Genomic DNA, 27,171 nt, shown 5'->3' on the forward strand with positions numbered 1-27,171 from the left:
AGGCTTCCCAGCTGCTCCAGCCCCAGCACAACATTGCTGCAGCACCCTTTTCTGGGGTTCTGTGCGGAAAATAACTTGACCCAATGCATCCATTCCATTGCCTGAAAGAGACCAATGTCAAATAGATGCTATGCATTCACCAAAACCCAGTCTTTACTGCAAGGTAAACTAGTACCAGACTACCCAACTGTCTAATTCTCTAAATTTCTCATTTTTAGGACTGCAGCATTGCTGTTCTCCACTGAAGAAGCTCCTTGCCCTAAGCAAGGGCCAGCAGAGGCTTCTCTGCTTACAGCCACTGAAGAAGAGCTGCATGCAGTTGCCTTCAGCCCCTTCCCAAAGGATGTCCTGACCTTATCTCTGGCTCCTACACACAGATTTTCCTCTCAGCAGGGAGTTATTTGCCACCAACAGGTCTCCCTTTCTACTTTCATCTGTCTTCCTCCTCTATCCTTAAGAGGACACTCCCCAGACACTCATTTCTGCCTTCTCATGGCAGAGCCCTACCCACAGCAATGTGCTGTGCTTCTTCTTGTCCTGCTAAGATTAATTATTCACAGTCCTTTACTTGAAAACTTTTTCCCTCTCAGCTCAGCCAGGTGCTGAGATACTCATCAGCCTGAGTGATATGAAGAAGCAAAACCACTAGGGAAGGAATCCAAGATGATGCTGAGTATGTATGTTCAGGGAACCCTTAAATCCTTGTTGTGAAGGCCCTGGCTGCACTCACATGCTCAGGAGCACACACTGATAGTGTGATGTGCTCTGCCCTTGTTCCCTGTTCTATATTCTTACTGGCTCTGTATGGACATATGATGATTCAATGGGATTAGATTTTGGGGTCATGTTGGGCCTTTTCCTGTGCTGCTCCTCCAAGCTTACCCCAAAAAGGAGAGACTCGTGACCTTAGGGAAAGAAGTGTCTCTGCAGTTTACCACTGGTGCTGTGCACAGCATAACTCTGCCTTTAAAACCACAGGTCTTGTCAGCAGGGAAATGGGTGCTCCTCTCCTGCATGTTCCTACCAAGGATGGTGTCCTACACCCTTCCCTTGGGGGTGATACAACTGCTCTGACATGAAATATGGGAGTGTGCCCTCTACAAGAAGTTTCTTCACTGATTCCTTTTATACAAAAGAGCCTGAATATGAGGTAAGACTGCTGAATTTTTTTGTTAATCATAACCTCATTCCCTGCTAATTTTGCATAAGAAATTTCTCAGTGGAGCATGTTTTCCGTCCTTACACAAGCTGCAGCTGTAGGAGCATTAAGTGCTGCTATGGCAGAAGGCACAAATGGACAAAATTGTCTGGGCCAATTTCTCTTACTGCCTGGTGATGCCAAGCACATCCCACTGGTCCTGACAGCTCCTGCCATGCAGCTGAATCTCTCTGCCTCCTTTGTTTCACGGCGGGGTTTGACCTTAAACACCAGTGAAAGATCAAGATCACATGTCCAAACATGAGTTGTGAACTGCCTGGCCATGGTGAGGACAAAGTCTGGCCGGCACTGCCAGGCTGTGGTGAGGGTGAGGTCTGGGCAGCCCTGTCTGTAGCTCTTCCCTGGCTTTCCTGCTGGATGGTGAGTGATGTGGTAAATCAGCTGTCACTTAGCAACGCTGCTGGCTGGGGAGCGGCGGAAGGTTTTGGTGCAGGAGCGACGCCTGCAAGGCTGTGCAGTGGTTGTTTCACCCTTTTCCCCTCAGTGTTTTCCAACCCAGCATGTATTTCCTTTTACTTGCTGCTTTCCCTGAGCATGTAGGTGCAGGTTTCCCATGGCTGAAGACAACAGCCTCAGCTGCAGGAGCCAGATGTTCCCTGCCAGCCCTTCCTGTGATTGTTGTGCAGAGCTGGAGGACCCTGAGGCCCCCAGTGGATTTGAGCTCCAACCCAGCCCATGGTGGCAAACAACCATCTGCCACCTGCAGAGCTGGTACAGCAGGACACAGAGAGGGCAGAAGGATGATTAGCTGGGGTTTATTCTCTGAAGAAGAAAACAGCATTGAGAAACACTGGGATCTGCCTACACAGGCACCTCATGTCAGAACTGCAAAATCAGTGCCTGTGGGAATTGAGACCTCTTAAGCACACCTAGACATGGCCTATGGCTCACACCAAGGATATTTCTGCACATGGATTTGTCCAGCCCTTCACCATCTGCACAGCCAGGCCCCAAGAGCAGGGGCCCATGAAGCAGAAGGCGAGAAGATCATGTCTGTGTTCACTGGGGTGAGGGATGGGGACCCCTCAGTCCTCCCAGCACTGTCTCTCATCTTGTTCCTCCCCTTGGACTTGGGAGGAGGAAGAGAAACCTTCTGGCTTAAGGCTTTTAAACTGACAGTCTGCAAGCTTTTCAAAAGCTATCAGAGAAAAGGACAATTAGAGGGGCTTAAACCGTTTGCAAACCCACCCTGGCACATTTTGGACCCTTTTCTGACAAGGGCTAAGAAGCAGATTCAGTTCTGCTCAGCTTTATGACTCTAGGAAATTTTTGTAATGCAACAATGTGCTTTAAAAAAAAAAAAAGAAAAAAAAAAGAAGCCCTTTCCTTGAAAATTAATGGGCAAAAGATCTTGAATTTGAGTTGCTCACTTTGTGGCCCAGTTGGAATAAACCCCCTGGTTCCCACAAAAGCAGGCTTTTAATTTACACCCATTTTTGAGATATAATTTTCATGTATCTAGCCAAAACAGGCTTGCAAACCCAGCCCATGGGAGGGAAAGGATTTGCAAATATAAGGAAGCCAGACTGAACTGGCAGATTGGGCCAGGCTAGACAGGCCAAGCTGAACCAGTTGCTCATGGAAAAATGGCATAGGACAATAAATGGAAGCACTTGAGAGTAGCTGCTATAGTGGGAGCCCAGTTGAGATGGAGAGAGCTGCCAACCCACAGAGACCAGGCCTGAGGCCACAGGGGATGGCATAGCCTGGCTCAAAGAGAGAAATCTTCAGTTTTGGAGGATCCATTGTAAGGGCAGACATTCAAACAAGGAAGGAGTAAGCAAGGCCGAAAAGCAGCCAGTGAAAGACACGACTTAAAACTGAGGTTTGAAAATTTGAAATTGGGGAGTTCTTCTCAGGACTTGGTTCATCATGCACTGGAAGAAGATGCCAAAGGGTGCCATGAGATAAAGCTGGAGATCTATTGAAGTTGAGGACTTAAAACCCTCGTTGTGGCTTCTGTGAACTGACCCCAAGTGCTGTGCAGTGTTTCTGGGACACTGGACTGACATTTGAGGCACTCTCTTGGGGAAGGTTAGCCTGAACAATTTCTCTCTTGCCCACATTCAGTAACACCAGCTGAACACTGGCCACAGATGCAATTAGCTTGGCAGCCCTTTTAATGTCTCTGTTTCTGAGGTTACAGCTCAGATCAGTCTGCACAGGTGGGATTGTAGCTGGGTGCCTGGGATGGGGAGTGAGGCTGAGGCATGATCCCAGCATGGATCCCTGGGAATGGCTGCTTGCTCTCTCCCTTTTCAAAGTGAGTTAGCTTTTAGTGTGAAAGGGTACTTCTGCCCAGAATGCACAGCACTTATTCTCAAAAATTTACAAGGAAATCTGTTACTTTACAAATTATAAGGATTGGAAGGAATTTCTATAAGAAATTAGGCCTATTTTATAATTTTTTCTTTCTACTGGGTGATATTTACAAGGGAATAATGAAGACTTAACAAACCTCTACACAGTTGAAATTCCTGAAGTTTTGCATATAGGGTACCTTTGGGGAAAAGAGGATATTATTAGGTTAAGATGAGGCTTTTGTCACAATTCAAAATCTAAGTAGGATAATTTGGGATGACAACAAATACACTTTAGTCACGATAACATAATTACAGATCAGGAAGAATAGAGGACAAAATTAGGATTGTTTAGGTATCTTCATGCTTTGTTTCTTCCCTCAAATGCTGTTGAGTGCTAATTTCCCACATCACAACGTTTAGATAGAAATAACCACCAAATCTGCAGACAATTTCATGTTTCATCCGAGCAGCAGGAGAATGTGATGTCTCAAAGGCATAAAAGCCAAAGTTTGGCACAGAGGCAGAGGGCTGTCCAGTGCCACATCTGTGCATGAAAACAGGAGGAGAATATCTCCCACAAAGGGGAGACCTTGGATTCAATGAGGCTCACAGGACAATTAAAGATGCTATTGTTAATAATGAAAGATGGAAGCAGGCTCCACATGGTCCACCTCTCCATTGTTGTCTTAAATGACCTTGATGAAATCTCTTCTGTTCCCCTACTATCTGTTAAGTGGGGATGGTCTTTTTTTACCTCCTAGAGCATGTTTTGAGGATAAACACATCCAAGGTCTGTGGAATGCTGAGCTCGTACGGTGACAGAGGCAGTCAAAGGATGTAAAATGGATTCACGTTTGAAGTGACAAGACTTTCCCTCTGGAGAGAACAGCAGCTTCACTCCTGGGCATTTTGGCTGCATTGTGGCTGAGGGCTGGGTTTATTCTATGGGTTCACAGTGTCTCTGGTCTACCCTCCTTCTCTGGGGACCAAATCCTTTCCCATGCTGTGATATTATTAAGATGATAGACTACAGTTATTGACCCATTACTAACAAAGACGATAATACAAGTTGACCTCTATGAGAAATCTGCTTCTTTTATCACAAATCTCTTGGAACAAAACTAAGGGGAGATTGACTTGGGGGTCCTCCTTAAATAAAAGGAAATTATCCCCTTGCTGTGTGCAACAAAAGGTTTGAATTAGAATTTGATAAGAAATAGAGCAGAGCAATCAGCAGCAACGTCAAGCCCTCAAAAATGTTTGTGGGACAATCTGATGACAAATCTGAAGTTATGAAAGAGCCTTTTGAGAATCAAGAAGAGAAGGTGTGGGAGAGAAACTCATGTACATGCTGCCCTAATGGACAGATCTATTTCAACAGTGCAGAAACTCAGAGGGAAGCAAAAGACCCCACAATTCAGACAAAAAGCCCTGAAAAACAAGGAAAAATCTGCAAAGATTGTGACATCCTTCGTCTGAAAGATATTGAACAGTGAGAAAAGGTGAAGGGAGACTTTGTGACTGGGTAGGTTGTCCTGATGGACTACAGGTTTCCTCATGGCCTTAACGTGTGATTCTGCTTGGCAATTTATATTGGCATTAAGCAAATGAAATAACACTGGCAATGACACCCAACAGATTCCCTTGAAAATACCCAGGGCTGCCTGTTCCCTACTGCCCAAGGCTCAGAAGTCAGTTCTGCCCCATGGGAACCTCTCTGGTCTTTTGGGGTCATTCTGAAAGTGGTTTGGACTCAGGCAAGACCAAACAAGACAGCTGCCGAGTTGATGCTGCCACTCTTTGTGCCTGATGCAGCACAAGTGTGATGCCTCCAGGGAGCATGTTGTGGTCTCCTGGATGAGAACTGTGCTCATCAAGAAAGGATACAGGAATTGGGATTGTTCACCTGGAGAAGAGAAAGTTTTGGGGTGACCTAATTGTGACCTCCCAGTAGCTGAAGGGAACTGACTGGAGAGATGGAGAGGGACTTTGGACAGGGCTTTGGAGCGACAGGACAGGGGGAATGCCTTTATTCATATTGACAGGTGTTAGATGGGATATCAGGAAGAACTTCTTTCCTGTGAGGGTGGTGTGACACTGGCACAGGTTGCCCAGAGTGGTTGTGGCTGCCCCATCCCTGGAAGTGTTCCAGGCCATGTTGGATGGGGCTTGGAGCAAACTGAGGTAGTGGAAGATGTCCCTGCCCATGGCAGGAGGGTTGTAATGAGGTGAGCTCTAGCAGTTGGAAGTCATTCCCCCTTGTCCTATCACTCCAGGCCCTTGTCCAGAGCTCCTCTCCATCTTTCTTGTTGACCCCTTCAGGTACTGGAAGGCCCCAATCAGGTGCAAGATGCCTTGAGCATGCTGGATCAGGAGCAGAAGGATAAGGCTCCCAATCCCACAGACAGCTTGAAGGGTCTGGGGAGAGTCCTGGACAATGTACCCTGAGAGATGCAGCTCCTAAAAGCTGCATTGATCCAGGACATAAAATCCCAGAGTACAAATTGAGCCTGGTTTAGCACAGGACAGGCTCCAGGCAGGCAGGAGCAGCCCGTTTGCCCAGTGCTGAACCAGTTTGCTCCTGCTCTGCAGCTGAGAGGCTGGAGGGATGGAGCTGAGCCCTGGCCCCTGCTACAGCACCTGCCTGGGAGGTTTGCCCATGCTCACTGCCCAGCCCTGGTTGTCCTGAAACCAGGAAAACCATTCTGCAGCCTTGCAAGGCTCTCATTTGAACACGTGGGGCCCTGAAAATTATTTAAACACATTCCTTTTTTCAACCTGAAAAAAATATGGGGGATTTGGTTTTGAAACACGATCTTTCATTTTGTCCTCAGGTCACTTACAGACTCAAATGACACAACTTGTATTAGCCAGCTACCTCATGTTCATCTGATCCCAATTTTTCCTCTGCCTCATTTCTTCAGGCTGGCTCATGTGCTTGAATAGACACTCGACTCAGTGGGATTTTTCCTGCCATGAAAGGGCAAATTGGAGCACAAAACAAGTCACCAAGTTGGCATGGGAGGTGAGACCACATAGTATAAATTTTGGAAAAACTGTAAATATTTAGCTGTGACAGAATGTTGTACCCAGGTTACTGCCTGATGTGCCCATGTCCTGGCTACATGCTGACATGACCCAATCTGGAGCACTGTGTCCAGCTCCAGAGTCCTCAGCACAGGAAGGACATGGAGCTGTTGGAGCAAGTCCACACAAGGCTACCAAGATGATCAGAGGGATGGAGCAGCTTTGTTACAATGAAAGACTGGGAGAATTGGGGTTGTTCAGCCTGGAGAAAATAAGCTTCATTGTGACCTAACTGTGGCCTTGCAGTGCCTGAGGGGAGCCTACAGCAAAGATGAAGAGAGAATATTTAAAAGGGATGGAGTGACAGACAAGGGAGAAAGGCTTCCCACTGCCAGAGGGCAGGGTGGAATGGGATACTGAGCAGAAATTCCTCCCTGGGAGGTTGGTAAGGCACAGGTTGCCAAGAGCAGCTGTGGCTGCTACATCCCTTGAAGTATTCCAGGCCAGGTTACACAGGGCCCAGAGCAATCTGGTCTAGTGGAAAGTGTCTAGTGGGGAAGTGGAGTTAGAAAGAGATGATCTTCAGTGTCCCAACCCAAACCATGCTGGGATTCTGTGTGCCACTTCCAGGCCACATCCCTGGGGTGGAACCCATCCCATGCCTGACCTTGCTGCCTCCTAGGCAGTGGGGCTTGTAGCTTGTCAGCAGCTTTGGGTAGTGGAGGGATTCAGAAGAGGCGCATTTGGGACATTTTGGAGTGATCCTTGGTGTCACCACATGGACATGAAAAGAAGGACACTCACCGAATTAGTGTCAGGGCAAAAAAGAAGGAAATTTATTTTGGGATTCTGATTTAGATATCTTTTGGAGTTTGATCAGTGACTGGGGCATGAGGTTAACACCTCTCTGACCCCACTGGTCAAACTAGAAGTCCATCAATTTGTCCTTCCCCCAGGAAGGAACGCATTATTTACAAAGCATCATTCTTTGTTTATATTACAGGCTGAGAAAGCTCCAGTAGAAAATGCAAAATATCAGAAGGCTGAAAAATCAAGGTGACACCTTGGGGCTGGACACCCAAGCTGGCAAATCCTGGGAATCCCCAGTATGGCAAGCAGGCAGGGAACAGGAAGTCTGGTTTGTGACTCCCTCTTATCTTCTCTTGCCCAAGGAGGTGATGGAGGCACCATCTCTGGAGTTGTTCAAGAGGCATCTGGATGTGGCACTGGGTGACGTGTTTAGTGGCTTAGGGGTTGCCATGGCAGTGCTGGGTTGATAATTTGACTTCATGATCCTGAAGGTCTCTTCCAGCCTTCATGCTTCTATTCTATAATTGCAAAATGGGTGTGATTCCTATTCATGACTTATTTCCTTACTGATGTATTTTTGCTCCCACTCTCTTTGCAATGCTAACTTCAGCTTGTAAATCATGAAGAATAAGACTCAGTGGGTGACAATAATAAAAACAAGTGACAATTAATAAAAACGAGTTTCCTCTCTTTCCTTTTTTCCCCTCATTTGGTGTGTGCTTCAGCAACACTGTTGATGCTTGGACTGCTGAAGTTCTGGATGCTAAAGTTCTCTTCCAAGATTGATAGTTCTATGATTCTATAAGGGAAGCCCAAGCCTACATGCACTGTTCCTGCTGAAACTTTTCTTGTCACCACAGTGTAAGGCCACTACCACTCTTGCACTGAGGGCCTGAGCCAGCAGTGTGCTCTTGTGGCCAGGAAGGCTGACACAACCCTGGAGTGCATCAGGAAGAGATGCATCCCATCCCCGGTGGTCAGGGAGGTGATCCTGCCCCTCTGCTCAGCCCTAGTGAGGTATATTAGAGTGCTGTATCCAGGTCTGGGCTCCTCAGGACAGGAGAGACCTGGAGCTCCTGGAGCAGGTCCAGCAGAGGCTGCAGAGATGAGGAAGGACATGAAGCAGCTCTCTCACAAGGAAAGGTTGAGGGACCTGTTCATCCTCAAGAGGAGACTCAGCTGAGAGGGGCCCTGATCCCTCTCTGTCCCTGCCTGCAGGGAGGGCTCAGAACAGGGGCCAGGCTCTGCCGGGGCCCAGCAAGGGGACAGGAGACCACGGGCAGAAATGGATGCCCAGGAACTTCCACTGGAACATGATGAAGAACAACTTTCCTGTGCAGTGACCGAGTACTGGGACAGAGACCAGAGAGGGTGTGGAGTCTCTCTCACTTGGAGCTATTCCAGACCTGCCTGGACACAATCCTGTGCCGTGTGCTCTGGGATGACCCTGCCTGAGCAGGGAGGTGGGACCCGATGACCCCCTGTGGTCCCTTCCAAGCTGCCCCGTTCTGTGTTTCTGTGATTCTGTGGGCCTCTTGGCAAGGCTCCCCTCCGCGGTCGGCGAGGGGCGGAGTGACAAAGCCGCTGCGGCCGCGCGGGTCAGGCCGCGGATGCAGGCCCGGGATGCACCGCGGTTGCCATGGCGACGCCCCACCGCCCCCTCGGTTGCCATGGCAGCGGGCGGGGGAAGGGTTTGCCGGTGGCGCCGCCGGAAGTGCCGGCGGGGGCGGGGTCCGGCCCGGAAGCGCGGCCGGCGCGGCGGGAGGGCCGCGGCGCCTCGGCGGGACGGGAGAGCGGCGGGCGGGCGCCGCCGGTGCCGGAGCGGCGAAGCCGGGGCTGCCCGGGCCGCCGAGGGGCCGGAGCGGCGGGGCCGGCGGGGCGCGGGCGGTCCTGCCCGACCGGAGCGCGGAGCGGAGACACCCCGCCTCTTCCTCCCCGCGGGCCCTGCACGGGAAGATGGCGGCGGCGGGAGGCGGCGGCGGCGGTGGCGCGGGGGCGGCGGGCCGGCCCGGGCTGTGAGAGCCGCGGCGGGACGGGCGGCGAGCGGCGGAGGATGAGCCTGCTGTGCGCGCAGTATCTCCGGTGAGTGTGTCCGGAGCGCGGCGGGCGGGCGAGGCCGCGGGCGGGCGGCCCGGGGACGGCGGGCGGCGGGCGGGCTCGGAGCCCTCGGGCCGCAGCGGCAGCGCGGGGCGCCGGGCGGGGAGCGGGCCCTGCCCGGGGCCATGTGCCGGACCGGCCGCCGCCTCCCCAGCCCGCGGGCGGGCGGGCTCGGCTGCCGCATGGCCCAGGGCTCCCCAGCAAGGTCACGCCGGTGCCGCGGGGAGTGTGGGAGAGTCCGCCGCCTTCCCTGCCGGAATTCTCCATCGCTTCCCCGGGAGCTGGCGGGGTAACCCGCCGCTGCGGAGCCGCCGCCAAGTTTGACCCCGGCCGGGGAGCTGAGCGGTGCTCGCAGCCCCGGGAATGCTCTGCGAGAACGGGAGGAGCAGGAGTCGTGTCTCAGCCCTCGCCATCAGCTGGAAGTCCTCAGTCACGGCTGGCACAGCCGGTCCGTGCTGGACGCGGTCAGCTGAGGGACTGGGAGGCGAGTGAGGCTGCCAGGGCTGTGCTTTGAAACAGAACCGTTCCCGAGTCCGTCAAGTCGGGAGCACGAGATACCTCACGTTGATACCAGCAGAACTTTGATAGGCTTTGGGCTGAACTTACTGTTTGGGTGAACTTATATCCGAATGCTCGTTCTCTAATGGTTTTGGAAAGCGGCATCGTGAGTTAGTTACAATGGCTTTTCAGTAGCTATAAAGTACTAAATGTCCAGGTTGATGGTGTTGTGTCACCCCTGACACTTCCAGAACACCTCGTGGGAGAGGAGTAGGTATGCCAAGAGGGCATGCACATTCCTCCTGAGGAGTTCAGGGCTTGAGAAGGATTTAGAAGGAGTGAATTCAGTGAGGATTTTATATTTCGAAAGCACTTTCTGTACAAAGTTCTGAAACACTTCAGTGGTCTTTCCTTTCTGGTTCTCCAAATTCCTCTCTTCTTCCTCATCTTATCTTTTATCTCTGCTTCCTTCTATTATCCCAGATCACACCTCAAGTTCATTTCTTCAAAAAAGAAAAAAATGTAATCTTTTTATCTAATAGTGAGTTTATGAACCTTTTTCTCTTCCAGGTGAGTACACCTATGCTGTCATAAAACTTCTCCATTCTTTCTTTCTTCTTACATTATAACAAAGCTCTTAAATGCTTTATTATTAGCAATCTTCTACCAGGAAAATACTTGCTTTTTTGTTGTAGGATGTGTCTTAATAATATTGTAACCTCTGGCTCCTTGTTCCTTCTTGTGACTGCACGTGTCCTTTGGCTGCTTTGGGTTGTGGGAGGCCATTCCATTGGAGATGTGTCCCTGCCCTGTCACCTTCCTGCACCACCAGGCTCTTCCTTAGCATTTTGCTGTGCCAAGCTGGAAATCCTTCCTGCAAGCTGTGGGCAGGAATCACCTGTTTCTCCTCTCTTTGTTCCTCCCACACTTCAGCTCATCCTGGGTTGTTCTTGCTTTTTCCTGACTGCTTTGCTTATGTTGTGCCAAAGCAACAGGACTGAAGTGTGTGTGCACTGATGTGTTACAGGCAGTGCCTGTGTCACCAGGAGTCTTCTCCCTTCCTAAAACTATATCCCCCTTTCTAAACTTTCTGAGCACTCTGGAGTCCATCATCTTCCTTCTGCCTCTAAAGACCATTTGGGTTTGTTCTCTGTGCAGAAGGTGTGGCTGGGGAAGGTTTCCTTGAAAAGCTGTGAAATGCTTTTTACATGCACAGAAGGTACATTTACATTGTTTGATTTGCATAGGGCAGAAATGCAGCTGCAGATTACTGCAGCCCAAGCTCATAAAGGGAACTGGGAATAAAGCCTCAAAGTCTTGGAGCCAGTTTTGTTAGTCCTCTGTCTTCAGGAGGAGGACATCCTCCTTTTTACTGTGGCAGGACAGGCTCAATCCAACTGTAATGAAGAAGAAATAGACCAAAGTGTAACAATGTGAGAGGGCAGCTTTAACAAATGACAAAACATTGTGCCAATGAAGACATGGGGCAATTAGTCTCTGCTGTCTTCATTGTCTTAACACTAAGGAAGGACAGAAAAGTTTCTGCAAGAAATAATTTTTCTGTGTATTTGAATTTTAGGTGGAAGTGAGACAGATTTCTAAGGTGAACATGTAGTGGTTGAATAGCTAGTGAAATAATGACTCTGCAAGAATCGAGCTGCTGAAAAGATGAGCAGGGAAGAAGAGACTTTTGGCTAGACTACCTTAACTCTTCCACTTCTAGGTTCTTGCTTTCTGTATGTGTGTGAATCAGCTTTTTTAAAATGCTGTCCTTGAAGGACTGTGCCCCTTCAATCAACCTGTAAGAACTGAGGAACACATGAGCCTTTTACAGAAGTCTTCCAGGAAGAGCAAGTAAGGTCAGGCTTCATGTCCTGAGTCTTTGAAAAGTTGCAGGAGAGTCTGTTTTTAAGTAATTTTCCTATGTTGCAATACATTTTTAGGATTTTTGCTTTCCCAGTCTTATCCTTTTCAAAGTCACCTATCAAGAGTACTGGGGTGTATGCTCTCCCATCTAGTTTCTGACATAGGGGTCGTTGTTTGAGTCACTTCTCAGAGATCTGCACTGCATCTGATGAGGTGAGTAGACCTTTCAGAGGGTTCTTTGAGGAGATAAGAACCTTAAAGATGTTTTAGGAAACAGGGGCACTGTTCAAGTCTCCCTGTTCAGGTGAATCTGTTCATCTGATCTGCTGAAAATTTGTATCCATGCTCTTTGTGCTGCTTGGGGAATCTACAAGTACTTCCCATAAATCAAATTAATCTCATGGGGCACTGGTTTACTTGAAAGTAAACCATGTATCCTGCTAGATATAAAAGAAGTCACTTTTAAGCAAAATATCACTGATAGGATTTCTGACACAATAGCACAGAAACTTCTGAGCACATCCATTTTATAAGCCAGTGTTGAGCTTTAGTCAACGTTTGTTCACTTTAGAGAAATGATCTTCAATGCCAGTTTTATATGTTAATGTTCAAAATGGAGTTAACTAGGATTCAGGAGTTTAGCAGCTTGATATATGACTGCCTCAGTTGCATTTCAAAAAGATGTGAGCTCAGTTACCAGTTAAATGTGGCTTTGCCCTGGTAAACTGTGGCTTTTACACAGGCACAAATGTAGAATAAGAAGTGCTTGAATTACAGGGCTTGAACACTGCTTAGAAATTCCAGCACTGATGAACCGGTAGGTAGTTTCCTGTACCCTTATGATGAGGCTGTAACCAACTTCATTAAAGGTTTGACTGCTTTAATAATTCAAATTGTGGGTCTCTTTTTGAAGACTCATCAGTAGCTCCATTAACTCCTGCATCATGTGTGTCTGTTCAGGGCTGCTCCTTTGCTGTCTGCCGGCCTGTGATGCAGCTCTTGCAGTGTTAAAGGAGGAGGGTAGAGCAGAGGTAATTGCAGTGTTTGTGAGCTTTTCTGGTACTGATTCCTGGTCTGGATGATGTGGAGGTGATGCTTGTCTGTGCTGGAAAGGCACCAACCAGAATACTGTTTGAATGAGTCTCAGTGAGACTAGGTCACTTAATTAATTATCTTGAGAGTATATGAAGGAAAAAGTTAGTAAATGTAACCTCTTAATAGTGTGTCCCTGCAGTGGACTTCCTGAGGTTGGCAGGATCACAAGGCTGGAGGAGAGGAGTCTCCTGTCCAGCCTCCTGCCCACAGCAGGGACAGCTCTGGGTCAGAATGAGTGCCCAGGGCTTGAAAACCTCCAGGGATGGAGACACCTCAGCCTTTTGGGGCAGAGTGAATGTCTTCCTGGTGGAAAAGATTTTCTGTAGATCCAGTCTGAGCCTCCTGTTTTAATTGATGCTCATTGTCTCTTTTCCTCCCACCACACAGAGAGCCTGGATCCATCTTCTCCATCCCCTCCCTGGAGGCATGTGGCAGCTGTGGGTGCCCCAGAGCCTTCCCTACCTCAGGCTGACCTGGCCTGGCTCCCACAGCCTCTTCTCCAGTCCCAAATGCAAGTGCTCCAGTCCTGACTGCTCTGGAGGCCTTGCTCCAGTTGTTCCACAGCTTTCTTGATTTGTCTTGGTATCTGAACAAGACCAAGTCAGTTTTGGAAATATTCCCTCCAGCTTTTTGTTTTCTGAAATGATTAATTCTACTTTCATACAGTCTTTACTCTTGAATTTTAAACAGGGGAGATGTAGTTGGGCTTGCTTTGGCCTTCCAGGAGACACCTTGTAGTGTGATGTTTTCTTTGGGGGAACATAAAGTCTCTCTTCTAGTTTTGTCTCTTTTTTCTCTATGCAAGATGTCTCCACCATTTGATAACTAGAATTTCTGCCAGTATTTAATATGAGTAACACTTCTTATTCTTCTTTGAGGGCAAAAGTAATGATTTTAAAAGGCAAGGATTGATGATGGCTGCTATTTACTTAGTATCAACAAGCTTTTTGTGGTGACCTATGAAGTGAAAAGAATCGCAATTAAAAGAGTGTCAAGCAATTCCCCACTGAGCTTTCTGCTGAAGGTAACGCATCTTGCTGAGAGCCCCAAGACACACACCATAGTCCTCAGGTGTCTGGGCAGCAATTACTTGTTCCCTTTTTCCTATCGTGGGTATCTGAATTATTGAGCATCCTCCTGTCACCCAGGGACAACTTGTGCTAAAGTCACTGTCAGACCTGCAATAATTTTTTGTTTTTCAAACCTACATTCCCAAGGAAGCAAGGCTTGTTCAAGTGTGCTGAAGTTGGTTGCTGCCATTATAACTTTGTGAAAGTTATCTGGTTAGGTGATCATGTTTGGGTGATCCAAATGAGTGTGATGGTGAGAGAGAAGCAGGCAGAGCCCAACCAGGGTAATCAGCACTTTGTTTCCGCACTGGGGTCTGGGGATGCTCCTCTGTGGGGAGGTGACAGCAGGCATGGGAGTGCCTGGGCAGGTTAGCAGGTGCTGGACATACTTTGCTGCTGGAGGGGCTGGCAGGAGGCTGAATATGTGCCAGAGGGAAGAGGGCTGCAGTAACCACAGAATGTGACTTGCTTAACACTTGGTCATACAGACCAAAGAGTGGGTTTTAAACTTGAGAGAAGTTTCTCACTCTCCCTCACCCCTGATGTGATGGCACAGACTTATGGCCAAGTCTAAAGCTGAACTGGGGACCCTGACTAGGTTAAAAGTGCTTTTGTTTTGTTTTCTACTGTGAGGTTTGGTCTGAGTTGCTTTCCTGATACCATTGATTGTTACTACAGATGAAAAGGGTGAAGTTGTGTGCAGGAGGATTGAAGCACTAATGGTTAAGAGCAGGGTGGGACTGCTGCTTGGAGTGATAGTGTTTGTTATCATTGAAGTGCTCACTGACCCAGAGCCCCAGTAAACAGTGTCCTGTTTCCTGGACTATGGCTGTAGCTATATATAGAATATACCTGGTATCACTGTCAACAAACTGCACCCCTCTTTCCAGTCTGGACTGAGTCTCCCCATGCTGCAGAGCAGAGCATTCACATTATTGTGAATGCTGGTACTACACTTCCTTTGTGCTCTGCTCTGAGGTTACTTGCACAGGAGCGTTCCAGTGACCTAGAAGTGCAGGTTAGTGTAAGTAAAGTTACAGCTGTATTTATTTATTTATTTATTTTGATGGCAGGGATGATTCCTGTAGCAATTAGTTCTTGTTCTAACCTGCATATTCCTATGTAGTTTGATCTTTATTGGAAAAGAGAAGGTTCTGTTGTGGCAGTAAAACCAGGTGATGCTTGTCTGAAGTGTTAAGGAGGGAGTGCACCAAATCATTTTGAGAAGGCTGCCCCCATCCATGAGTATAGGGGATTGGAGGGGTTTTTTTTCCCCTCTGTTTCTTCATTTCAGTGCATGGCAAGAAGGTACATTTTCTTGATGAATTAGCTGTTTTATTTAAGTATTCGGTGTCAAGTATACTGTGATATTCTGGCTACTTGTAAAATCTGTTTCTTCTATCCTAAGGAATCATAAAAAGTAACCATAGCTCGGTCCAGTGAGATGATTTTGCCCTCCAAATAAGCTGATCTGAGCACTGAATTGTATCACAAACTTTTAATTTAAGCAACGTAAAGCTCTGTATAAATCAATCTATCTGGAAACTGAAGCAGGGCAGCCTCTGCTTTTTTTAGTTTCCCACACTGGTTGTTGTGGGCATTTTCAGATGTCTTGGTGTTTCCTATTGGAGAAAGAAAGGTTGGGTTGATGGGAGAGGACAGTGACTTGATGGATAAATGCCTTGGCATCTTCCCTGCCCTGCTCAGCCAGCAAAAAAGAGCATAGAAGAGGAGTAATTGCAGTTCAAGTGCATGGTGGCTGGGGAGGGAGGAGAGGATAATTTGCTGTAGGATCTGATTTTTGTTGGATGAGGAGCTGCTGGGGGTTGTAGAGGTTTAAGGGTTCTTCATCACTGCTGTTAGATCTTCACAACAGCAGCAGAGATTCCCTCATAGCAGCGGGCTGGTAGAAGAGCAGTTAAAGAGTGCAGCTATAATTTGTAAAGGAATATATGTGGGAGGACACTAGTTGTTGCTTTCATTGCTTTGAACTTGAGGATTGTCCTCATCTTACTGGAAAAAACTGTCAGGCGGGAGGGGAATAAACCCACAGATTTTTTTTTCCTTAAAATCATTAGCAGAGATGCATACTTTGAGTCTGTACTTCTAATGTGTTATGAGGGATGTTGTTGGTTTCAGTGGTATTTGGGAAAACATAGCTTTTCCTGTGCTCAGGGAGAGATGTGGTGTCTATTTCTCCATCTCCATCTGCTGTGGACAGAATAGAGGAATAACAGATTATTTGTTGTAAAGTGACATGAGGGCTCTGGGCCATCATTTCTCATGACTCCACACAGGGTGGAGGGCTGGTGGCTTTGTCTGTGTGTGCCTGCTGAGCACTGGAGTTGTTGCACTGGACAAGGTGCTGCTGGAAGCTTTACAGCTGTGCTGGAGTCATCCCCAGCTACAGCCCTGCTCCAAGTCCTGCCTCTGGGCCACGTTTTTAGACTTGGCTGTCCACTGCTGCTCTTCTAATTTAAGACAAATTTTGGTTGTTAACTTGGGGACTTTCCCAGATGACCACATGAGGGGGAAATGGCTTAAACAGTGTTCTGAACCTGAGTATTTAATTTCTTCTGAGTTAAATCAGCAGGTACTTGTTCAGATCAGTGTAATTCTGTGAGTTGGGGTGGAATGAACTCTTTTGAGTGACATTAGGCCTGCTTTCTCTTCTTTCTGTGTTCCAGTCAGACTTCTCTTGGATTATTCACACTGGCTTCTACACTCCAGGGATTATCATAAGGAACCAAAAGGCTGAGGAGTCTCTGAATCTCTTGGGATTGTTACAGAGTGGGTGACAGACTGAATTTCTCTGATGGGATTCAAATCAGAGATATCCTTGTGGTACTTAGGAGTCCTGCTAGAGTTAATATTCTCTTCCCTCTTCAGGGGAAAGAAATATAGTGTTTCTGAAAGTCCTGAATACATCAGCAGTCTATTTCTCATCTTTTAATTTCATTGTTTTTGGTGATGAAAGTCTCCTCTAGTGCTCCGCCTGACTCAACAGTTTTCTGCTTCATCTAATGGTGGTATGGGTAAAGCTGAATTTTGTTTTATTTCTCCCCCTCCTCTCCTCTGAAGCATTGTCTGTTTGGAGTCTGCAGGCCCTGCTTGTTGTACAGCTGAATTGTCTGAGAGCTACTCTCTAGCTGTTAGAAAATGAGAAATGAGTTTTGAGTGTGGAACCTTTAAGACTGATAGTTAGGGGAACATTTCTTGAACTACTTAAAGGAAATTACTTTTTTGTTTGGAAAACAGAAAAACAGACCTTTTGGGCATTAAGCATCTTTGTTTCAGACTTTGGTGTTTTGTGATGCCTTGATTTATTGAGGCCTTGAGAGTTGTTCCTATTTGGTCAGGCTCCAGCAAAGGGCAGTTTGTTTGGGGCCTGCCTGTTTTGAGCCCCCAGGACACCCCTGTAGTCTGTGCTGTGTTATTTACCACATCTTAACTTCCCTACACCTAAAGAATACATGAATTTTTGATAAATCTGTTGAGAAGACCATTTTTCCCCCTTTGTTTTATGATACTCCTGTAAATTGTGCTACTGTCTATGCAGTGAAGTTCTCCTGGTATTTGATTTGCCATGTCCTGTGTTGGTCTCACCACGATGTGAAGAAAGCATGCGGATATTGCTATGTGTCAAACAGCTGTGACTGTGTGATGATCTTTTTTTAACCCAAACAGCCTTTGACATCTTTGGTTCCTTCTGCAGACAGAACTGTCAGGGTCTTTGGGCATTCCTGCTCTTAATTCAAGGTACACTTGAGCTGGTATTAGGAGTCTGCAGGGCAAATTTTCCAAACTGGCCTAATAATAACTGAAAATTACAACTGGAAATGAAGAAGGAAGGATGGGACAAGACTTCTGGCTGTTGTCTGTCTTGAAGTGTAGTTAGTGTAAATACTTATCAGTGACAATGCAGTGACCAAACTTCTGAGCAGAGAGACTTGATCCAGCCAGATATTCCCAGGAAAAAGCCAATCTGTTCGTAAGAATAGTGTTCAAAGGATTTAGGCCACATTTATAACTATTAAAGAAAGACCTAGACCCACCAAAAGTGTATAAAACATGAAAACTGTAGCACCTCTTAAAGCTCAAACATGCTGATTCAGTTATTAGTAAAATAAAGGAAATATTATTTCAATTTTAAGAAAAAGTGAGATTTCTATATTGGTTAATGATTGTAAATTAAATTATTAAAATATGCAGAGTAAACTTGCAGCAAAAATCTAGAAGGTGTTTGTTTCAGTTTGTCTTAGTACCATTGATAGTAATGTTGAACATAAATGTGAAATCTCTATCTAGGAAGGAAGTGATAAAATCCTTAATATGTATTGTTGACATGCATTTGAATTATTACAGCACGCCTTAATTTATTAGTATGTCACATAGATTATGCCAGGGCTCGAGTTTCTGGCAGGTTTTCCACCCAGCTTGAACATACCATTATTTAATTTAGAGGTTTATTTTGTTTTGAGGTAAATGGTAGGAGATATGGGGCTTGGGGGAAAGACATCTATAGGGGATTATAGCTTGCTCTGACTTCAGCTGAAGTATTTGTTTTCTGGTTTTGATATCAAAGACTAAAATAATCTCTAATGCTTGAAAGCACCCAGAAAAATGTTTCCAGTGTGTTTCTAACGAAGACGTCAACTGCTTGCTGATGCTGCTTGTGCAACTACAGACTATTTTGGTTGCTTCCATCATAGGTGGCCAGTCAGAAGTCAGCACTAAAAAAAGTGCTGTGTCTGCCTGTAACATTACGTTATGTGGTAAGAATTTGAGGATGCTCATTCAAGATCAGTTAAAATTCTGTTCTCTTTGATTAAAGATGGTTACAAAAATGTATCTTCTGTCCTGCATAACTGATTCTGTTAATTCCTGAAATAATTCTTTGAGAACTGCTATGCTGGAGCATTAGGTGATGTGGGTCAAGAGTGTTTTGTCTTCAGGAAGGACAGATCCAAAAGACATGATCTTTGGGCCTTTAATGACTCAGGTGCAGGAAATTTTTTGCGTATAATGGGAAATGCTGTTGAACATACGGATTTGAGATTTTGGTATTAAAGCACCATGATTCACCTGGTTTCCCTGCTGTATTGTCAAATGCTGAAGCACAGTGCCAAAATTATTCTATTTTCAAACTTCTTTTCGACATGCAGGTGTACTACACAAGTAAACAAGTGACTATGATATCCAACCTATGATATCCAATAGTTAATTGCAAAGTGGAATGCAGAGGCTTGTGCAGCCTGACTAACACACAAATGTTGAGTTAATAACTGGTAACTGTAGTCACATGTTGAATCTTTTGATGGTATTGTTTTTTCTTGCTTAATATGCCTCAAAGATACAGAAAATGCCTTCTCTGAGTGAGGACAGTCACTGCCCTTCCTCACCTTCCAAAAGTAGCTGTGAGTTTGGCAAGGCTGGTGGTTTTTGCTGTGGGGTTTGGTGGAAGAACCTGGAGGGGATGAACCCAAGGCACACAGCAATTCCTGAGGGCAAGATGTAATGCCTTGTAGGAATGGTTTGTCAGAGTGTCCAGGATACTGCTTTGGGCTGTGGAGTTACTCGATAGGACTTTAAAAACAAGCAACTAAATGTTTGTCAGAAATAACATCAGGGTGATGAAATGGGCAACATAACCTTTTGAGACCCTTTCTGGGCTTACAGTTTGATCTTCAGTTGGGATGTGTTAATCCATTGCTATGGAGCCTTTTCCTCAGCCTTTGCAGAAGATAATGAGGTCTGGTCTGACTGCTGAAAGAGAGACTGTTGTCTGGAAAACTGTATTCACATTATTCTTTTCTGCAGTTTATGTTTAGTGAAGGTCTGCTAACCCCCCACGTTTTTCCATATATGATTCATAAATCAGATACTGATTTGTAGTCAGCTGAACCTTCATGTGGACTTTTCTGACACAGAACTAGAAAGGACTCTGTCTTTAGATCTTGAGGTTTAAATTTGAAATCAAATTGTTTGTTTGTTTGAAATAAAAATATTAAGGCCTCACAAGTAGATTTAACCTTGGGAGTTATAAATTTGCTCAGATGATTCCTCCTAACCAATCCATTAGTTTTCAAAATGGGAAAGAAGGTTACTGGTTAACTGGGAGTACCTTGGGAGCACTCAGTGGGGAATGGTGGCAGCAGATCTGTTTGGGGGCAGTTGGGGCCTGCTGGAGCAGAGCTACACAGGTCAGCTGGACTCAGGGCAGGGAGCTGCATCTCTTCAGCCAGGCTGGGTTTCCTCCAGACCTGTTGGTGTTTGACAGGCCTCAAAACTTCAACCTCCACATTTCTTGGAGAGGACGGTTCTTGTAGTAGTGTATCCATCTGCTTCCCTTCTTCTGGGCTAATAACATTTGCTAGATCTGAGCTGGTTAGATTGGTCATAGGTTTCTCCTTCAGCTGAACACAGAACAGAGTAACTTCCCATATTCCAGAAGTATCATGTGTTTCAGTGATGGATTTGGGTATTGTAGCCAACAGCCCTTCCAGATCAAACTTGAGGAGAACCAACAGCAGAGGACCGTGGGAGAGTTGTGTGTTGCTAAGCCAGAAATTATTCTAATATTCTCTAGTTGGAAAATAAGTTTATCTCAGAACAGCATTGCCTGTGTGTTTCTGATAGAGAATAGGGAGCAGCTAATGAGACTCCTGTAAACTATTGACAATGATGTACTGAGTACCCATTTAATTATCATAAATAGAGGATATAATTCTCCCTGACTGATGTTCAGCCTTCTGCCATTACTGTGCTTTCTGAGTATGGTTTGCGTGCATTTTCAAGGTGGAGAATTGAAAATAATTTCTAAGATGCAGCTTGAAATTAGGATCATACCCAAATGTAATCTGAGTGTTTTTGTCCAGGCTTGCTTGTACTGTATGGTGTCCTTTCAAACCTCTTAATAATGAATAGCTACTTAAAACTTTTGGGTATGTCATGTTTGTGAATAGATGTGTGTTTTGTGTGATGTTGACATGATTGGGAGTTTATAAAATGGGATTGGCAAAAAACAGTTTACAATTACTGAATGACCACAATATTTAAGTATCAATAATTTTGCTTTAAGGCTTATGTTTTGGAAGGCCTTGACTCTCTGGGCATAGATCTTAGTATTAGAACTTGGAGAGCACATGTTAGCACTGAACTCCACTGATTCTGTCATAGCTAACTTGCTACAAACACAGTATGAGGGATTACTTGTGCTTTATTTCTGCCACCTCTGATGGTACCGTCTAATGGGTTTGCTCTTTACCCATCTGCTGCTTAGCAATGAAGACAGTATCTCAAATTCCCAGTAACTGACTCCTCCTAAATTATCATTTCCTCTGTGTTGGAGTCATTCCAGCTTTACTGAGCATAAAGGTCAGCATTTGCCACTGTGCAAGGGGTAATTTGAGGCAGGGATTGAGAGGAAGGGGTTCTCGAGGGAGCACCAAAAATGAGCAAGAGGTATGAGTTGTATATCCCAAGCTGGTAGTGGAGGTTGGAGGCAGCAGGAAACTTGTAGAGCTGAAAGTCAGGATTTAGATGCTGCAGTTGTTGTCCTCTTGACACAAAGTGGAGTGGCCTTTCCAGAGGGAAATGTGTGTCACTGCTCTCCAGCTCTGCAGGCAGGTGAGAGGGCACGTTTTGTCTGCATTGCAAGTGTGGCACTGAACAGACTTCCTTCCTTTGAACTGGATTCTCTGTGCTTGTCTGGGAGATCCCATGCAGTGTCCAGGGAGGGCTGGTATCTGCTGCCTGACCTGGCTGGGCTTCTGCAGGGCTGACTTGGAGAGCAGAACTTTCTGAACCTGATTTGATGATACCCATCTGAAGCTTATCTCAATGCTCAGTATCTGCATTTTCTGTGATTCTGGAAATGGTTTTTGTAGTGCAGAAGCTGTTAAAAGAAGTAGTGTTCACTTGTTCTAACATCTGTTGTCTGCAGTTTCCAGCCCCTTAAGACAAATGAAGGTTTAGCCAAGTCAGGAACTGTAATAGAGCAAATTACTGCTGGTGTTACTATACATTTATCACCTCTGAGACCTGATAGTGTATGCTCTCATCAGAGTGGGTTTGAAAGAGAAAAAAAGGATGTGAGAAACAATGCCTCACATTTTAAATTTTTAAAAGGTTTATTGAACCTCAGCAAGGGACCGAATAAGGAAAAAGGGACAGAGCTGGGTGCTTAGCTGCACCAGAGGCACACTGCCCACACCCATAACAATCCTTGTATATACTGTTGGTGATCAGCCCTCCCCACACTCATGTATTTATGTCACTCCTCTGACCCAGCTCCTCCTTCATCCCCCGCCTCAGAGTCTGTGCAGTCCTGCCTGCTTCGACTTTCCCAATGGTCAGAGATCAACTTTCAACATTACAAAACTTACATAAAAACCACCAGATCTTAACAGAACTTCATTTAACCTTATAACATACATTAAACATTCAAGACCCAACATCACACTAACTGTTTATTACAAGGGCATAGTTCAGGGGGGTTTTGTTGTTGTTCAGAAAATAATTCTGTTCCTTCTTCATGGTCAGTCTCAAGACCTTGTGGGAATTATTGTGGCAAGTTCAGTTGTAAATGTCTCACATCCCTTTTAGGGCTGTAATCCTAAGAACTGCTAACCCTTGTGTGTACTTCCCCAAAGTTCCTTACTGTGGGTAGTGAGGGAGCAGAGCTTTATGCTTGGTGTCTATCTTCCTTTAAGGGAGAGGGCTGTCAGTGGCTGAGAGGATTGGAGAGCAATTTTGAAGTTCTTGTGCACTTGTACCTTTAAGATTGCCTTAGTTTTGAGAAATCGGCTTGTCCAAGGGATGGTGTAGAGATTGGAGGAGATGTACAGATGGATTATATATTTGTTCTTACGTGTTTTGCCTTTCACTTGTTCTCAGGTCAGCTGCAAAGCTGACATATTGTCAGCCAGTGCAGTAAATGTAGTACTGTATGGATGTGCCATAATGGTATTCCGTAATATTTGCTATTAGAAATCTTCTTTCAAATGTATTCCTTAACATATGGAAATATATTGATGTCTTGAATTGCCACACATATTAAGTATCCATTTATTACTTCCTGAGCATGCCTTTTTTAATAGCTAATAAATTCTTACTACTGTTACTAAACCAGAATTTTTCTATGCTGTAAATAGTGTCAGGTTACCCACAGAGCTACACTGTCAGGTCCTGGAAGGTAAACAAAGTAAAGGTGACTGAAGTTTTTGTGCTTTTCCTCGTTGGGAAGCATCCATTTAGAGGTTATTTTTATCCCTGCTGTCTTTAGTAAAATTCCACATCACTAGTAGGTCAATATGATGACTGAAAGAACAGCATCATAGTCATTATTTTTAAAAAATGACTATGGAAACGCAGCTGAGCTTTCCTGAGCTAGTCCTAATGCTATTTATTGCCAGCTGTTCTTGCTTGAATTGGAAAATACAGGTCGTTGGGTATATAGTTTTCAGGTTACTCTCCTGGCTTAAATTCTGGAGTTCTATGGAACAGATCCAGGCATGTTGCTGATCCTGTGGCTGGACCCCATTTCTGAGGCATTTAGCTCACGTTCTGACTCCAGGTTTTAAAGAGAGGGAGAGCAGAGAGTCCAGTGGACGCAGTGGGAAGCCGGAACCCTGAGCAATGTGGGAGATTTGTATTTCCCTCTCTGTAGATTAAATCAGAGATTAGAACACATTAGCTTCTCTTAGGAACTCTTTTACCTTTGGGGCACATAATTTTAAAGTCTTGGAACAAAGAAACTGACTTCCATGAAATTGGAAGAAGAAAATGAGTTTGAGTGAAACTGACTGCAAGGGTACTTCTGCCCTTATCCAAGGAGGAGGATTGTCAGCTCTGATCAAGCTTGGAAAGAGTTGCTTTTGGTGGTTGTATTTTGAGGATGATTATTATGACTTGTTTCTAATAGAGGAGAAGGAGGGAAGATGGGATTAAGAAAAACCGTGTTCTGTGTCCCCATTTCTCAACATCCTTCTCAGCTATGGTGAGAACACAAAAGGAATAGAGCAGGATTCCCTGTGGAGGGGGTTTGTATTCAGGTGGCAATTGCTTTGCTTTAAGATCTGCTTGCAGAAGTGTAGGTTTGTTTCTTTTACTGGTGATGAAATACTTGTTTCTGTGGCTTTGATCTACAGCTATAATCTGATTAAACTGCAGGTCAAGGAAATTAGCTCTACCCTGACTTCAGGTGCCTGTTAGAGGAATAATAAGATTTAAACTACTTAGCATATAAAATTGACAGTAAGATGGTTCTGTTAAAGGTGTTCTTCATTGGTGTGTGTTAGCAGTGTTCTTCCAAGGCACACGGAACATTTAATTCCATGACCCACAGCCTTAAGATCTTTTGCTACCTCGGTAAGATCTGACATCACCCAAACCTGCCAGCTCCCAAAGCAAGCACTTCCAGAACTTTATGCAAACTATGGTCATTTAAATTAGGTGGCAACACTTGAAAGCTTGGAACACTAAGAACTTGTTCTATAGAGGTAAAGCTGTTAAAATGCTGAATTCCAGATGTGAATGATGTCTTGGATACAGTACCTGGGGGCTTCTGAACAGCCAATCTCCCCTAAATATGCTGGGCCATATTCAGTGTCCATGCTGCTAGTGTTTCCTACTGCTTCCACCTGCCCTGAATCAGCACAGGTATGCTTAAATACAGACAAATAACAAAAAAAAACAACCAAAAAAACCCCCCAAAAAACCCAAAAAAACCCAAAAAAACCCCTGAATATTAAAACCATTCTAATTTTTTGTTTAGGATAACTTATTTTGAGGAAAATCTAAAATGGTAGTTGCAGGTGGTTGCTTTGAAGTTCCCTTTGAGTGTGAGCCTTGCCAAATATTGAAATTGCAAAATTAAAATATTAATTTAAACGTGTTTGACTTCTAGTATGCTAGTATAAAAATCTACCTTTTCTACCCAAAATGAAAGATTTCCCACATTTATTCTATATATTCTCTGTATTTTTCTATTCCATTTAGGAAGAATGAAAACTTTCTGGTGGTGCCCTTGATGAGCTTTGGGATCAGTCACCTCCTGCTGAGGCATATTAGGCTGCTGGTGCTTTTCATTGTGGTAGTTTTTGCACACACCTCCAGGAAAGAGAACTGCCCGGAGTATGAATCTTTGCTTGGAGTGAAACTCCTGACCATTTAATGTTCTTTAGTTTTTAGAATGACAGGACATGTGATTGGATTCTGATGGCTTTTATAAGCCCAGCTGCCTGGATTCATTGCCTGTTTTAGTCATGTAAATCCTCAATTCCTTTTGGGGGCTTGTGCTACTGAGATTTGATGAGGGAACTGATACAGCTGCCAGTGCTTATGGTTGTGAGGGGAAAACCAGGTGGAATGCCCCTTCAGGAAGCTGAGAGCAGTGCTGTGCTCTGTGCTGGCTCTGTGAGCTCTGGGGGTTTCCACATTTTTTGTAGAACTTGTCATGCCGCAGCAGATCACGCCTGGCACATCCTCACTGTGAAAATGAGAGGGGTGTGGTATAAGTGAGGCTTGACTTCCAGAAATAGAGGATGTTAGCTGGGTAACACAAAACTGCTGCTTTGAGAAGTTGGGCTTAATTTTGTTGGTTTGTCTGTGCTTGGTAATGAAGCTTGTTAGCAGACCCCTGCTTCTGTAGAATGGATACGGCCCTACTAGAGATGCAGGGTGGTGTGTGCAGAACTGAAAATTTGTTATTGAGTGCTCAGAGTTATAGCAGAACTGAAGACAGATATTGGAACAGAAATTAGTTCTTTTGGGGACAATGGTAAAATAGAACCATTTGTTCAATGATATGCAGATAAAGTTGGAAATCAGATGGCAACAAGAGGAAAACTTGAATAGAATAGTTAACCCAAGAGGCTGTATGACCTTTTCTTATATGATTGTAACATCAAATGAAGCAAACTTGCTCTAGTGTTAGAGTAGGTGCAACTGCATGATCTTTGGATGTATCTTTCAGTGTAATGGGGTAAACACTTAAAAATATATATACGGGAGACGCATCCCAAGATTTGTGGGATTTTCTTTCTGTAGTGCTTACCAGTTTAAGGGAAATAACTTGTTGTCTTATTCTGCTTTGGGAAAACTTAATTGATCAAGACCTGTAAAAACTTGGAAAAGGGAAAACAAAGTGTGTCTTTCTTGTCTTCCTTTGCCAAGTCCAGTGATTCATTTCAGATTAAATGTAGCTTATGAGTTCCAGCAAAACAAAACTTTATTTACTCTCAGGTTCTTAAGAGAAGAAAAGTTTCTTTTGTCTTCATGGAGACTTAGATTTTTATTCATCTTATACCTTTAGAACCTCAAGAGATGGTCCTGACGACTGTGTTTTAAATGTTTGAAGCTTTTCAATTTTATGAATAAAATGAAAATTGCTTTAGCAATCAAACGTTTTTACTGAATTGGGTGGGAGGGTGTTGTATTTCAGATTAAAGTTTGACTAAAGGACGGAGCTGAATCAACATATTTGGTTAGGAAATGATAAAGAGTAGCTATTATGATATATCAAGGTGGTATATGGAAATACTTGAAATATAATTTTTTGAATTATGGTTTGTTCTTATTTGATTTTGGACCAAAAAAAACTTAAAGAAGCTTGACTGAACTGCTGACTGCTGAGTCCAACTGGGCAAGGAGGTACTTCAGAATATTCTTGAAATGATACAATATGTAAACAAGCCCTACCAGGTTTTCAGCAGGCAACCTTTTTTGCCCCAGAATGAGTCAGTTCTGTTGGAAATTCAGTATGAAGTGGTGCAATAAAAGATACGGACAGAAAAGCTTGTTGAAAATGCTGGATAATAGAGGGAACCATTTGCACTGTGAGAAACTCCTTTTAGTTGTTATCTAAACAACTTGTTACCTAAACAACCTGTGCACTAAACAACTAAACAAGAGAAAGTTGTTTAGTTGTTCAGTGAACTCCAGTGGGTGCCCACTAGGAGCCCCTGAGCACGAAAGAGCAAAGGCCCACTGTGAAGTTTGTTTAAGGAATGGGCAGTGCATCTTCTTTCTTCTCTCTCCCTCCCTCTCTCTCTCTCTGTCTCTCACTGCTAATATTTTGCCACTGATGCAGAATAAGTTTTATACCCAGGCTGCCTCCTCTTATCCTGGCTTAGAATGCAACTATTTGAAATAATTGTTTAGAAGTGGAAATGATAAGCAGCAT

At 44.9% G+C, this 27,171-nt stretch overlaps 1 protein-coding gene across 3 annotated transcripts in view; it reads left to right on the plus strand.

Annotated features, from left to right (window-relative positions):
* The first annotated feature begins 9,361 nt into the window (after positions 1–9,361).
* Positions 9,362–27,171, plus strand: part of SMG7 (SMG7 nonsense mediated mRNA decay factor) — a 51,629-nt gene continuing 33,819 nt past the window's right edge. For all 3 annotated transcript variants that reach the window (XM_083867273.1, XM_083867272.1, XM_083867274.1), the window contains exon 1: positions 9,362–9,441. In XM_083867273.1, coding sequence (XP_083723399.1) covers positions 9,413–9,441 — 29 coding nt within the window. In that variant the 5' untranslated portion in view covers positions 9,362–9,412. The remainder of the gene's footprint in view (positions 9,442–27,171) is intronic.

Source organism: Zosterops lateralis (genome assembly GCF_965231275.1).
Source record: "Zosterops lateralis genome assembly, chromosome: 9".
NCBI classification, from domain to species: domain Eukaryota; kingdom Metazoa; phylum Chordata; class Aves; order Passeriformes; family Zosteropidae; genus Zosterops; species Zosterops lateralis.